This window comes from Carcharhinus amblyrhynchos, chromosome 4, assembly GCF_965287045.1.
Source record: "Carcharhinus amblyrhynchos chromosome 4, sCarAmb.v2.hapA, whole genome shotgun sequence".
In the NCBI taxonomy this organism is placed as follows: Eukaryota; Metazoa; Chordata; class Chondrichthyes; order Carcharhiniformes; family Carcharhinidae; genus Carcharhinus; species Carcharhinus amblyrhynchos.
This window is the reverse complement of record NC_137327.1, coordinates 46,006,324-46,021,391: the sequence shown is the minus strand read 5'-3', so window position 1 is coordinate 46,021,391 and position 15,068 is coordinate 46,006,324. Positions and strand designations below refer to the sequence as shown.

General features: G+C 38.9%; 1 protein-coding gene across 2 annotated transcripts in view; it reads right to left on the bottom strand.

The window, feature by feature from the left end:
- The window catches only part of edc4 (enhancer of mRNA decapping 4), a 90,146-nt gene that overhangs the window by 49,523 nt on the left and 25,555 nt on the right, over positions 1-15,068 (bottom strand). For both annotated transcript variants that reach the window (XM_080187079.1, XM_080187080.1), the window contains exons 12-16: positions 12,223-12,403; positions 10,698-10,761; positions 5,755-5,846; positions 4,603-4,799; positions 3,777-3,865 (exon numbers count right to left, since the gene is read on the bottom strand). In XM_080187079.1, the coding sequence (XP_080043205.1) occupies positions 3,777-3,865; positions 4,603-4,799; positions 5,755-5,846; positions 10,698-10,761; positions 12,223-12,403 (623 nt within the window). The remainder of the gene's footprint in view (positions 1-3,776; positions 3,866-4,602; positions 4,800-5,754; positions 5,847-10,697; positions 10,762-12,222; positions 12,404-15,068) is intronic.

The window sequence follows — 15,068 nt, the reverse complement described above, 5'->3', positions numbered from 1 at the left end:
CCCACCAAAATTTGAAAGCTGGAAGCCAAGTTTAGCTTGCGATCCCAGGCAAATTGCCCAAAGCCTGACATGGCTGCACTTTCACAGCCATATTCATCAACTAACATTCTGGATCCCCTCCATATTATCTTTAAGTACGTTCTTCCCCACCAGCTATTATTAACAAGGCACTTAGAAAATCATGGTTTTATGAAAAGGGAAATTAAGTCAGACAAATTTAAAGATTTTGAGGATGCAACTAACAGGATAAAGGAGAAGCAATGAGTTTACTGTCGTGTATTTGGGTTTCCAAAAGGCATTCAAAAATCTGCCACATAAAAGATTCTTGCACAAGATAAGGGATGAAGGGTTGGGGTTAATACATTAACATGTAGAAAGAATTGATTAATGGACAGAAATCAGAAAGTAGGGAATAAATGGGCATTTTCAAATTGTCAAGTTGCAAATAATGGGGTCCTGCTAGATTCAGTGCTAGTTCTTCTGCTTTAACAATTTATATTAGTGACTTAGTTGAAGAGATAGAGAGTAACTACCCAAGCTTGTTGACAATACAAAACTAGATGGAAAAGTAAACGATGAGGACACAAGAGACCCTTTTTAGACTCACGAGAAGGCAAGATGCGGCAGATGGAGTATTGCAAAAATGAGAGGTCATTCACTTTGATAGGGAAAAAAGAAAACCACAATATTGTTAAAAGGTTAGCAAAAATGTTCAGGGATTTAGGATGCCTGCATAAACAAAACTTAGGAAGTTTGCATGCAAGTACAGTCAGCAACCAAGGTGGCAAAATGGCACGTTGGCCTTTGTTGTAAGGGGGTTAAAGTAAAAGAGAAGATACACAAGAACAAAAGAAATAGAAGCTGGAGTAGACCACCAGGCACTTCAAGCCTGCCCCACAATTCAGTTCAACCATAGGAAATCTATGCTGGCCTTAACTCCTTTACTGTGCCATTCCCCATTGCCCTCTATTCCTTGATCTATCAAATATTTATCCAGTTCCATTTTAAATACTTCTAATTATCCAGCCTCTACCACCCTTTGGGGTAGAAAATTCCAAAGATTCACAACCCTCTGCGAGAAGAAATTTCTACACACCTGTTTTAAAATGACTGACCATTTATCTTGTAGCTATGTCCCTTTGTTCAAGACACTCCCAATTGTGGAAGCATCTCACTATCTACACTTGTCGAGCCCACTTAGGATCTTGTATGTTTGAATGACGTTACCCTCCTCACTTTTCTAAACTCCAGGGAATACAAACCCAAGCTATTAGTCTCTCTTGATAGGACAACTCTCTCATCCCAGGAATCAGCCTGATGAATCTCCTTTGGACTGCCTCCAATTTTACATTATTCTTTTTAAAGGGGCGGCACAGTAGCACAGTGGTTAGCACTGCTACTCCACAGCTCCAGGGATGTAGGTTCAATTCCTGGCTTGGTCACTGTCTGTGTGGAGTTTGCACATTCTCCTCGTGTCTGTGTGGGTTTCCTCCCACAGTCCAAAGATGTGCGGGTTAGGTTGATTAGCCAAGCTAAAATTGCCCCTCAGTGTTCTGAAATGTGGTAGGTTAGAGGGATTAGCGGGTAAATATGTAAGGATATGGGGGTAGGGAATGGGTGGCATTGTGGGCAGTGCAGACTCAATGGGCCAAATGGCCTCTTTCTGCATGTAGAGTTTTTATGATTTTCTACAATGAAGGGGACCAAAACTGTATGCAGTATTCTAGGCTAGACCTCAACAAAAGGGGAAGCAATGCAGCCTCCCCTTTTTAACTCCAACTCCTTTGCAATGAAGCTAAAATGTCGTTTGCTTAACTAATCGTTGGACCAGTCTGCTAGCTTTCTGTGATTCATGCATCAGAACACCTAATTCTTGGTACTTCATTCACCTGCAGACTCTCTCCATTTTGATAATAATCTGCTTTTTGATTCCTCCTACCAAAGTACATGACCTCACACTTTCCCGCATTAAACCCCATTTGCCAGATTTTGCTCAATCACCCAATCTATATCCCATTGCAGAATCACAGTACCTTCAGCACAACCTGCCCATCCAACTATCTTTGTGTCATCAGCAAATTTGGAAACCTTACATTCTGTTCCTTCCTTCAGGTCATTAATGTAAATCATGAACAACTGCAGGCCAAGAACTGACCTCTACAATACTCCATTAGTTACATATTTCCATTCTGAAAGGCACCTATTTATTCCAACTGTTACCTCTGTGACTGCCAGTTCTCAATCCATGCTAACACACTTCCTCCAATTCCATGGGCTTTTACTTCATGCATACCTCTTAGGCAGCACCTTGTCAAATGCTTTTTGGAAATCTAAATACACAATATCCACAAGCTCCCCTCTATCTACTCTCCGTTATTTCCTCAAAGAATTCAGACAAATTTGTCAAACACAATTTACCTTTCATAAAACCATGCTGATTAGGTTTGATTATATTCAGCTTTCCTAAATGATTAGCTATTTCCTCTTTGATTATTGATTCTAGCGTCTTGACAATAATAAATTTTAAACTAACTGGCTTATAGTTCGCTGCCTGTCTCCCTCTTTGAGCAAGGAAATCACATTGGAGAATAGCAATGTTCTGGTACCTCCTGGAACTTAGTGAATTACAAAAAATTTCAACCATGTCCGCTATCTCTGTAGCCACTTCCATTACAGCCCTAACGTGCCATTCATCGGGTCCTGGTGCCTTTAGCCGCTTGAGTTTCTCTAATATTCAATCTCGTGGTTGAAATTTTTGCAAATTCAACCATCTTATTTGAAATCAGCCCATTGATGTCTTAAGGATATTTTCAACATCTAGCATGGTGAAAACAGATGCAAAAAATTTTTACCATCTCCACTATTTCTTTGTTTGTTGTTATCAATTCACTAGCCTTGTTTAGTGGGTCCCACATTTACTTTAGCCATCCGCTGGCTATTTATATATCCATAGAAGCTCTTACTGCTTGTTTTTATGCTGCGTGGAAGTTTTCACTGAAAATTCATTTTCTCCCCTTTAAGCTTTGTAGTTTTTTGTTTCTTGATCCCAATAACTTCCCAGTCCTCTGTCTACCACTATCCCTTCCCACTTCGCTTTTCAATTTAACATTATCCTTGACCTCCTTTGTAAACCTTCGTGACAATTGAACAGGGCTTTGGTGAGAACATAGCTAGAGTACTGTGCTAAATTTTAGTCTCCTTATCCAAGAACCTTGGAGTTGGTGCTGCAATGGTTCCATTAGATTGATTTTAGGGATTAGTAGGCAGTCCCAAGATGACAGTAGATTGAACCCATCCTTTGGGATTTAGAAGAATGAGAGGTGTTCCCATAAAATATAAAAGATTCTGAGGGGGATTTGACAGGGCAGGTGCTGCTTCGAAAATTTAGAACTCAGGAGCATAGTCTCAGGATACGGAATGAATCGTATAAAACCAAGATGAAATGGAATTTCTTTACACAAAAGGTTGCGAGTATTCAAAATTCTCTACCTCAGAAAGTTATAGTGCTCAGTCTGTGAATATATTCAAGGCTGAAATGGATTTCTGAACTCTCGGGTGTCGAGGAATATGGCAATCAGGCTGAAAAGTAGATGCGAGTTGGAAGATTGGTGCGTGATAGAACAGACGCGAGCATGGGAGGGAGGCAAATGACACTGACAGACGAGTTCAATCTTCCTCCGATCAAGAATTTACTTTGTTGAAATTAAGCAGAATTACAGATACTCAATTGATTTTTAAAATGGACATTTAAACTTTTAAGTAATATAATTGCCTACCTTGAGGTTACAGTCTCATTAGCAGAGCTGTTACTCAAACCAGTCACTGCCGTCAGGGTGCTTACACTGCTCCCTGGTGACACAGAGATCTGTCAAAATAAAGCACTCAAGTTATATCAGCACAACACACACACAATACAGTCAGCTAAAACCCAGTAACTGCAGTAAACTAAAACCTTTTGTAATTGACTGGTCTACTTCTCAGCTGCTTTGGAAATTACTTAACATTTAACACACCAGAACAGAAGCTATTTGACATGCTACAGGAGGACAAAAATCAACAAGTTGCAATTATAATTATACTTGAAGGCCCAATGGTAATCACACATCAAAAGATGAATTTTAAATGTAACATGGTTCAGCACAAATGGGTTCTGAACAAATGACTTTCAGCATAGCTTGCTCAGCAATTGGGATACTGGGCTAGCATTTCATTCTTCCACTCTGGGAGCCAGTGAGAAGTCAGTAAAAATCTAACGTGATTTTTTTTAAACCCCCAACCCACATTCCCAGTTAAGCACAGAATTGTTGATAATTTCCAAATTCTTCAGTCTCATTCAGGAAAACTATTTACAATGACTGTAGCAAGAATTGATAAATTCATATTAGGACACGTACTCGTCTGGAGTTTGGATTCAAGGTGCAATGAGCTCTCTTCTAAAGTAGGATTCTAAACTACTGATATAGGATCTTTACCCTGCATCTGGCCATGCTAGACAGTGACAAGGTGGGGAAGGTCGGAAAGAGTAACATAGGTAAGCAAAAATTCACCAGAAAATAAACATTGTTGAATCCATTTCCAGGCAAAAACATTAATGACAGTCACCTGTTGAAGTGAAGTACTAGGAGTCATGAAAGCATCTGGAGTCATCAACTTTGGTTTCACATCATTGGAGACAGAAAGAAAGTCTGTAGGAACTGGTAAATCCACTATACGCCGCAGATCATGTTGCGAACCTCTGCCAGAGCCCTTATCAGATGTTGGTCCCTCAATGCTCACATCCGTTAGATGATCTGCAAATGCTTCAAAAGGAAAAACAAACATCAAGTTTTATTCATTCCATTTGGTTTTGAATTGGACTCAATGCAGGAGCTTCAACCAAAGAATCATATTTTGCCATGGACGGTGACAGCGAAACTTTATACATACAAGTTTCTTCAAGCAAAATACATCACCCATATGCCAAATCTGAGCATTGTGACCACTCTTAAAACACTATAAAATATATCAGACTGTGCAGCAGAGAACTGTAGGATAACAAAAAGAAATTGATATTTTAGCACACATCATTAATATGAAAATTGACAATTTTAGTTCAAGGTACAAATGTAGCTGGAAAGTCTACAAAATATAAATAAATATTGCATCAGAAGAGGAACATGTATAGTACCTTACAAAGTCTTTAGAATTTAACTTATTGCTCACATATTATCAATTTAATAGATTGCACAATTAAAACAACTTGCACATATTTGGCACTTTTAACATAGTACGTAATCACTTGGCGCAGCACAGAAGTTTTATCAAACAAAATTGACAGATAATAGAACAGGTGACCATAAATTTGGTCAAAGAGGCTTTAAGGAGCATCACTTTTTACATTACACAGATATGCAATTTTCCAACCAAAAGAAGCATTATAAAAATAGGCAGGTCTGATACTGAGAATAGGATCAATTCTGTAGACTTTAATTCAACTGTTTTAATGTAACAATCACTTTAGTCAATAGTGACCAGTTTACAGTCCACTTTAATATCTGAAGCTGTCTTGACCTGAACTTAGTTACTTTAACATCTGCTTGATTTTGTAGTAACAAGTAACAAATTTATTTGAAAGATTAGTGAGATTTCATGTTATAAAAATAAAATTCTTTAATATATGCAAAAAAGTTAAAGGACAAAGTAATGGCATAAATAAAAAGTGGAGAAAATAGGTTTTTGTATAGCACCCTAATGTAATATTAAGTGACAACTTACTGAAATCTTCATGGGAGGCAGTAGATGAAATTAACACAGGCTCTTCTGCATTCTGATGTGGTTGGAAGTAAATCTGCACATCCTGAAGTGTTCTGAAACAAGCAAAATGTTCAGAACATACTGTGAAGCTAACAGAAGCAATCAATAACCCACAACCTACATCTAGTATCTCCTAAGGATGCTGGTAATTTTGGCAAAAAATCCAATGCTGAAGCCACAATTCATAGTCAATACAACAGCAGAGGGAAAATTCATCAATGCGAAAGGAACAATTCCTCTGTAGCAATAAGAAATATTCTGTTTAACACCGAGTGTACAGAGAAAGGAAAATCCACAAAGTAACCCAAATAATGAATATTCAAGTTAAGACTATTGCAAAATATTAAAAATGCACCAGTTTAATGCAATGCAAATTTCTAAACAGCTTCAAGTGTCAAAACAACGCTAATCATCAGGGTGCATAATAATCCTATTTTGTACAGTGCAAGGGGAAGCATGTCCAGAGATAATGGAGGGAGGTAACTGTATTGCCTCAGAATATCTTTAGACTGTCTATCCAAGCCTGCCCCATCATGTCAAGTGAATCTGTCAAAGGCAATTACAAGCAATATTGTTGACATTCACACTGGTTTAGAAGAATATAAGTTTCAGTTTAACTGTACCAGCAATTCAAAATTAGGGAGGACAAAATACATGTTTTTGAAATCTAGTTATGAAATTTTCCAGATGACTAGAATGAGGTTCTTTCTGTGCACATCTTGTATGGTTGTAAAACAGAATGAAGATACACCTTCAGTTAGAAGGAAATGAGACCTCATCCCCAATCGCTTGAGCAGGATTATTTCATTCAATGCAATTTATAACAGAAATAAAACATGAGTAATATATTCAACAGTGATGTTTAAGGCAAAAATTACATCTTAAATTTTAAAAATGTTATGGCAAGTAGGACCTTAAAATTTGATTGCAAGGACTCTTGCTTTAATAAGTAACTAGCATTCAAGAGAATGCATGCATTATCTGATGAATTACAATGGAGTATGATCACTAATTAAATATAATTCATTCTCACAAAGAGTTGCTTTAGGTTGAAACTGGCAGTAGTATCAGCCATTATTTATAATTACAGACTCAGTCAATAATTATGAATTTAAAAGGAAAGCAATGTGGAAAATCGACAAACTGGTGTTTGAACATTGTGATAGAATGTGATTGCAGGAAATGCATTCAAGTTATTCTAGTCAAGTGGGTAAATGACAACTCTGAAGTAGCACCTAACCCATTAAGATGCTCATCGCTGCATTATGAAAGGACTGTGCAAAAAGGAAGGGAGGCAGAAAGCAGGCCTGTTAGCTTAATGTCGCATGGGAAAAAATGTTAGATGCTAATATTAAAGAAGTTACAGCAGGGCACTTGGATACAGTCAAGGTAGTCAGGCAGAGTCAACTAAGTTTTGTGAAAGGGAAATCATGTTTAACCAACTTAACAGTGCTCTTTGAGAAGGTAACATGCTATGGCTAAAGGGGAACTGGTGGATTACTGTACTTAAAATTTCAGGAAGCATGTGCTAAAGTGCACATCAAAGGATATTGCATAAAATAGAAGCTCATGTTATAGGGCTAACATATTTGAGGAAGCAGGACAGGTCTTTTTCAGGTTGGCAAGAAGTAACAAGTGATGTGCCACAGGGATCAGTGCTGGAATCTCAACTGTTTACAATTTATATAAATGATTTGGGTGAAGGGATTGCACGGGTGGTTGCCAAATTTGCTGATAACAAAGATAGGTAGGAAAGTTGTCAAGAGGACGCAAGGAGGCTATAGAGATAGGTTAAGCGAGTGAGCAAAGATTTGGCAAGTGGAGTATAATTTTTGGCAGGAAAAATAAATAAAACCTAAATGGTGAGAGATTGCAAAGCTTTGAGGTGCAGAAAGATCTATCTGGTTGCCCTAGTGCATGAAGCATGAAAAGCGAGCATGCAATTAGGAAAGCTAATACAATGTAACCATTTTTGCAAAGGGAATTGAATACAAAAGTAAGGTTATTATGCATCAGTTGTACAGGGCACCAGTGAGGCCACATCTGGAGTGTTGTGTACAGTGTTGGTTACCTTATTTAAGAAAGCGTGTAAATGCGTTGGAAGTAGTTCAAAGAAGGTTTACCATACTTATATCATGAATGGATGAGTTGTCTATGAAGAAAGGTTGGGCAGGCTATGCTTTTATCCACTGGAGTTTAGAAGAGTAAGAACATAAGAAATAGGAGCAGGAGTAGGCCATCCGGCCCTTCGAGCCTGCAAGAGGTGACTTGATTTAAATGTACAAGATCCTGGAAGTTGGTTAGCTCAGTTGGCTGGATAGCTGCTTTGTGATGCAGTGAGATATCAATAATACGGGTTCAATTCCCGTATTGGCTGAGGTTATTCATGAAGGCCTGCCTTCTCAACCTTGCCCCTTGCCAGAGGTTTGGTGATCCTCAAGTTAAAATCACCTCCAGTCAGCCTTGTTGTCACGATGTCGATGACCAATTACCTACAAAATTCTGAGGGGTCTTAATAGGGTAGAGCAGAAAGATGTTCCCTCTTGTGGGAGAATCTAGAGCTAGGAGGTCAACATTTAAAAATAAGGGAACACCCGTTTACAACAGAGATGAGGCTTTCACTAAGTATTGAGAGTCTTTGGAACTCTTCCTGGAAAGGTGGTAGAGGCAGAGTCTTTGAATATTCTTAAGGCAGGAGGGAGATAGATTCTTGATAAGTGTGTGGGTGATAGATTATCAGGGGTAGGCTGGATGAGATTTGAGGTTACTAATTATATTACTAAATGGCAGAGCAGGCTCGAGGACGGAATGGCCTACTTATTGTTTGTACGTTTGTATGGATCTGATTTCCAGTACAGTTAATTGTCCTTCAAACATAGGAAAACCCACTCCATGATGATTCATATATTTACTTGAAAAATGGATTATTTTTAATCAGAAGATTAAAGTTTCACTTTGATCGAGGTGCTTGATGTTATTAAGGGATGAGACCACAGTATTTAGAAACATGCTGTTTCTAGTGATTGAGGCCTCTAGTGCAATGGCATAGATAGAAAATTAAATACAAGAGGGTTTCATTCAAGAGCTGGATAAACTTTTCTTCAAAAAAAAGGAATGGGCCACCACAATCAGTGATTGATGTCAACATTTAACAATTGATGACACATGCAGTTTCATGAAAAGGGAGTTAAGACACAGGAGCAGAGCAGGAGAATGGGATTTGGGCTCATGCTCATATGAAGAGCTGAAATTACAAAATAGAAACATGCCAGTCTAACTTTGAGTGAGTAACTTAAACCAAGCCAGGGAAGTCCCAGTTTTAATTGCTATGCTTTGCTATTAGTTGAAATGCATTGTAATAGCAGTGGATGAGAAGCGCTCTTGTTCTAGATAACTACTCAGAAATCTCTGCGGGAAGTGAATACCTGTGGCATCTTTCTGACTCACCAGTGACCATATAGCCAAATAATTTACTAACAAACAGTGCTTATGGTCTCAAATAAAAGAGGGGCCAAAAGTAGAAGGCAATAAAATGTTTTAAATAAAATCAATATCCCAGAGTTCTTTACTTTTTCTGAGGATTACTCTAATATATTTAAACAATAAAGAGCAATATCCTTCCTAGCCTACACCATCAGCCTCAATGTCAAGCCAGTTTCCCTTGATCATATATGAAAGTTCTACCAAAAGTTTAGTTAACTTAGATGCTAATCAAGTGTCAAGCTCAATTCCAACCAGTGCTGAATTAACTGACTTCAATAGCTTGGCATTAGGGTAGCTGGTAGATTGGAGTGTCCTTGGCTAGATCAGAAATGTATGTCAGTGTTCACATGTCTGATCACAATGCAGCAATCTCTGCTATGACACAGAACAGTACTTGCATTGAGTGAGTGGTAGTTTGCAAAGCACCTTCCCTCCTTAACAACAAGAAGCCTGTTGATTGTTGCCTTTCGTGACAGCCCAGGCAAGAATGGCTTTTAGTTCAATGAAGCACAACCGTCCCATACTTGATCTTTCAGTATCTAACTGCATTTTGAATAACTTGTTTATTTTTCTCTCACTGATCTCCCCAGGCAAATCATTTCACATATTCATCACTCTAAGAAGTTTAGTTTACCCCTGTATTTTAATTATTATCAAGGATGGCCAAGTGAAGTGCTCAAAGGCCACATGGCAATACAAGTCAACGTGTTTAGAACAAAGTTGGAGAAGGCAAAAGCCTACGGGTATAAATCTGCAAAATAATCAAGAAAGAACACTATAGCTGTTCAAGTTAAGTCCCTAATATAGTAAAAATATTGAATTTATACTTCCTTAAAAATAGGGGGAGGAAGATAAAAACTACTTATTTCTGAGCATGATCTATCCACACAGTGTCATGTCTGCAATTAATGTTCTTTCATTTCAACAGTAACATTTTCAAGAATTACTTCTAATTATCTGACATTAGGGATCAAAACATTCATTTTGCAGCATTTCAAGCCAGTTGTTTTTGTTATATTCCTGCTGACAGCTATATCCTAAACCAGAAACAATACAGGGCTGAGTCAAGTCCAAAGCTAAGGAAGGCCAGTTTTATACAAGTATTCATGTACTTCGCACAAAATCCATTGCAAAAAAGCTAATAAGGAGTATCTCTCGCATGTAAAACTCCAAATAGGAAACTATCCGAGGCCACAGCTCCAGCAGATGAAACAGTGAAATACACAAAACCCACATCCAAACCCTTTCAAGTTTAACACGTTTTACACAATACTTTAAAGGGTACATTTTTAGCCTTTTCAAGCTGTATGATTAATTAGTACCCTGCATAATCTATTTGTAGACTAAATATCTGCCTAAAATAGAGAATAGCTCCAACTTCGTATCCATTTACAGCTCAAAAACTAAATTTTGCTACTTACTTGGTGTGTACGCAGTATAATTTGATCTGGACCACTGAAGATGCAACAGGGCCAGGAGTTCCTTCTGCCATGAAAGAAATAAAGAATCAGACATTATGCACACAGGAAGAACACCTTTGCAATATCGCATAGAGAACAAAGAAGCAAAAATATTGGAACTATTACAGCACAAAGACAATTCATTTAATCCATCTGTTTACCTTTACATGAACCACCTAGCCCTAAATCACTCTTCTATTTGCTTCCCATTCCCTTTGGTATTCTAATTCTACATAAGTGAGTCAGTGAGTGTTCCTTATCAAGGATAATAGAAACAAAAATGCTAGAAATACTCAGCAGGTCAGACATTGTTGGTGGAGAGAAAGAGAGCTAACACTGCAGGTCAAGGTGACATTTCATCAGAACTGAATCCAGTTCTCTCCTCATTTGCTGCCTGACCGGTTGAGTATTTCCGATCATTTTTTGCTTTTATTTTAGATTTCCAGTATTTCTTTTGCATTATTATTTATCAAGGATATGGTCCTGTTTACTTTTTGAATGTACTCCAACCTCCATGATCAAGTGGCAGAGCATCATCTGAATGAAGCAAATCCCAAGAACAAGGCGTTTCATTAATTTTCTCTCATATGAGGACTGAGTTGTGACTTGAGTCATACAGGCATTATGACGCGAGGAGCCACTCTGCTTAATAAGTCCCCCAGTTCTCTGTACAGTAATCTGATCAGTCCCATTCCCCTGCTAAAATTTCTTGAATTTTAAAACCTGGTTTTAAACAATTTTCAGGTTTATAGAAGCTATGCATTTCCATTTGTGCTTAGGCAATTGTCAAGAAACAGAAGCAGGTAGTGTAAACAGAAATGGTTTAAGACACAACTTAACTGCTGTTAAAGAAGCTGGATCGGTTTTGTGAAGAGATCTGTATTTTATCAGGGATAAAGTACATTCCAATACAATTAGTAACATTTCTGATTTGATTTTTTTTTAAACAGTGATTCAGTTTAACAGCAGCAGGAACAGATCACTTTTTTTAGAGAATATATATACACGTTTGGAATGAATGAGATTTTAGTATAAAGTTTCATAACATTTCTGATGTGTATAACTAGGTTAATTTCTCATACCATAAATTTTAATGACTTTGCAATGAAGGATTGTTAGTGTTTTGTTGCAGCTTTACTCTGTTTTGCTTCCCATGATGAAATCCCCAAACACAATCAGTTCCTAGGTGATAAACAGTCCCCAGGAGAGGACAACATAAACATTGGTAAATGCACAACTGACTGAAGAGCAGCATGATAGCATCCAAGGATCAGGCTGGCTGGCTGAAAACAGGATGTAATAAAAAGGATAAACTCTCAGTAAATCTCAAACACAACGCTCAAATGAATCCAAACCCCAGCATGTATCTGGTAACTAGTTTCCTTTACTGTATGCTATAATATTAAACTGCAACATATGCAATTGTTCTTAAAGACTACCAGTACCTGCAGAGTATCCTCAAGTGTACTCTTAATTGGTTTCTGACCTGCATTTAAACTGTCACTCTCTTCTTCAACCGGTAGAACCTCTGTGTGTCTTGGACGACATCTGCTGACATCCTGGATGCCAAAGCTGAGCACTGGGTGGGTAAGCAAAAACTCAGATATGGACACAAAATGCGCCTTGCCTTCATCCTGGTTCTGATGTAGCTCCATCACATACAACACCTGCAACAGATAAATTGCTATTAAGAGCAGAGGTCCATTCTGACTTGAGCAATGTATATATTTATTTAAGGGTTCAGTGGGGCTCCTAACCAGCCAGAGAGCAAGAATTCACAGGAGCTGAGTGGGGCCTATAAACCAAGTAGAACGAGAATTCAGAGGAATTGAGTAGGGATTATAAACCAGCAAGACAGAGTGAGAATTCAGAGGAGCTGAGAGGTCTAACTATTGTATAGTCTGTAGCTTCACAGCCAAGAAAAAGTGAGGTGAGACATCTTAGAGGTGGATAGGTGAGTATTTCCTGTTTAATCGCATCTAAATTAGCATAATGCAATCGGGGCAAGTAGAACATTAACTGAAAGAAAGAATAAAAGCACATAAAGGCAGGATGCATTAGGTCATAAATTTAATTAAGAAAATAATTAAACCACAGTAGAAATTACAGAGCAGGTTATGTGTTGCAATTGCAGAATGTGGGCGCTCATGTTTGGCAGTATGAACAACAGGAACCACATCCAGTGTCTGCAACTTGAGGGACTTCAGCTCAAAGTAACTGAACTGTAGAGCTACAAACACTGCAATTCATCAGGGAGGGGAAAAAAGTTACTGGACACTTTGTTCTTGAAGGTAGTCACACCACTGAGGCCAAATTAGATGACTTTAGTCTATGGTCGAGAACAGGAGGGTGTGGCTTCAAGTGAGACAGGTTTAGAGACCAAAAAGGCAGAAATGGCAATTAGGTTCTTGCAGCTTGAATGGAAAAGAGCAGGGACTACAAGATGGATGGAGAAGCAAACTGACCATTGCACCTTGATACAGGCCATTCAAGTGAGGGAGTTATAGGAATATAGTGGTAATAGGGGACAGTATAGTCAGAGACATAGGACAGCTTAGAGTGGGGAGATCTAGAGGCTGTTGCCTGCCCAGTGCCAGGGTTTGTACATTTGCTTAGAGCTGGCAGTAGGATGGACAGAATCCAATGGTCTTGGTCTACATTGGTACCTATAACAAAGAGAGGACCAGGAAAGTGGCACTGCTTAGAGTCTGAGCAGTTAGGGGCTATATTAAAAAGCATAACCCCAAATGTCATAATCTTTAGATCATTCCTCAAGCCACGGGCAAATTGATGTTGGGCAAATAAGATGGGGTAGTTGAATTTATGACTCAAATGCTGCTGTGGGAGAAATGGATTTTGATTCATTGGGCCCTGGCACCAATACTGAGGAAGGTGGGGGCTGTACCATTGTGATGGTCTTCACCTGAACTGAGCTGAGACCAGTGTTCTGGCAAGTAATATAACTAGGGTAGTAAAGAGGGTTTTAAATAAAGAGTAGGGTGAGGGACCACATGAGGGAAGAGATGGTAAATTAAGGCAAGACAGCAATAAATATAATGACAATCAAGAGTAAGACAGAGTGTATAAAGTTAAGATTGCATGAGCAGCTTTTGAAAAAACAGTAAAAAGACAACTGGAGATTATATTGGAATCCCATGGCATTCGTCACAAAACACATGAATTGCCAGCTCAAACAGAAATAAACATGACCCATTATCTGTTAGTGACGTGGCTAGAAGGTGATCAATGCTGGGATCTGAACATTCAAGCATACCTGACACAACAGAAGGACAGGAAACTCAGAAGATGGTGAGATTGGTCTGTTAATTGAGGATGAAATTAGTCCAACGTGAGATATTAGCTTAGCTCTAAGTATCAAAATATGGAGTCAATTTGCATAGAGATAAGAAAAAGCATAGGGAAAAAGTCAATTGTGGGAATAGTTTTATTGATTTCTTAACAGTCAGTTTGTTCCCTGTGGCAGGGGCTTGCACAGCTACCTCACAGTACGAGAGACCCAGGTTCAATTCCAACTTTGGGTGATTGTATGAAGTTTGCACATTCCTATGCCTGCGTGAGTTTCTTCCAGGTGCTCTGGCTTCCTCCCACAGTCCAAAGATATGCGGGTTAAATGGTTTGGCTATGCTAAATTGACCCTTAGAGTCCCAAGATGTGCAGGTTAGGGGATTGGTGCAGTAAACAAATGGGGTACCAGGGATAGGGCCTGGGTAAGATGCTCTGTGGGAGAGTCAATGCAGAGTCAATGGGCTGAATGGCCTCTTTCTGCACTGCAGCGATTCTCTGCTTTGGGACAGGACATTAAGAAAGAAATAACAGGAGTTTCTATGAAAAACACTGCAATTATCATGGGTGATTTTAATCTAGAATTAATATAGATTGGACGAATGAGATGAGCTGGAAATTCAGGTCAATTTCTTGGAACAGTATGTTCCAACCAGAGAGCAGACTTAACATAGAACACTACAGCACAAACAGGCCCTTCGGCCCTCAAGTTGCACCAATCATATCCATACCTACCAGGCCATAGAACCATCTGCAACTCCCAATCCCATTAAATCCCATGTACTCATCCAGAAGTCTTTTAAAAGACCCCAGCAAGTTCACCTCTACCACTGACAGCAGCCGATTCCGCTCACTCACCACCCTCTAAGTGAAAAACTTACCCCTAACATCTCCTCTGTACTTGCTCCCCAGCACCTTAAACCTGTGTCCTCTCGTAGTGACCATTTCAGCCCTGGGAAAGAGCCTCCAAGAATCCCCCCTGTCTATTCCTCTCAACATTTTATGAACCTCTATTAGGTCGCCTCTCAA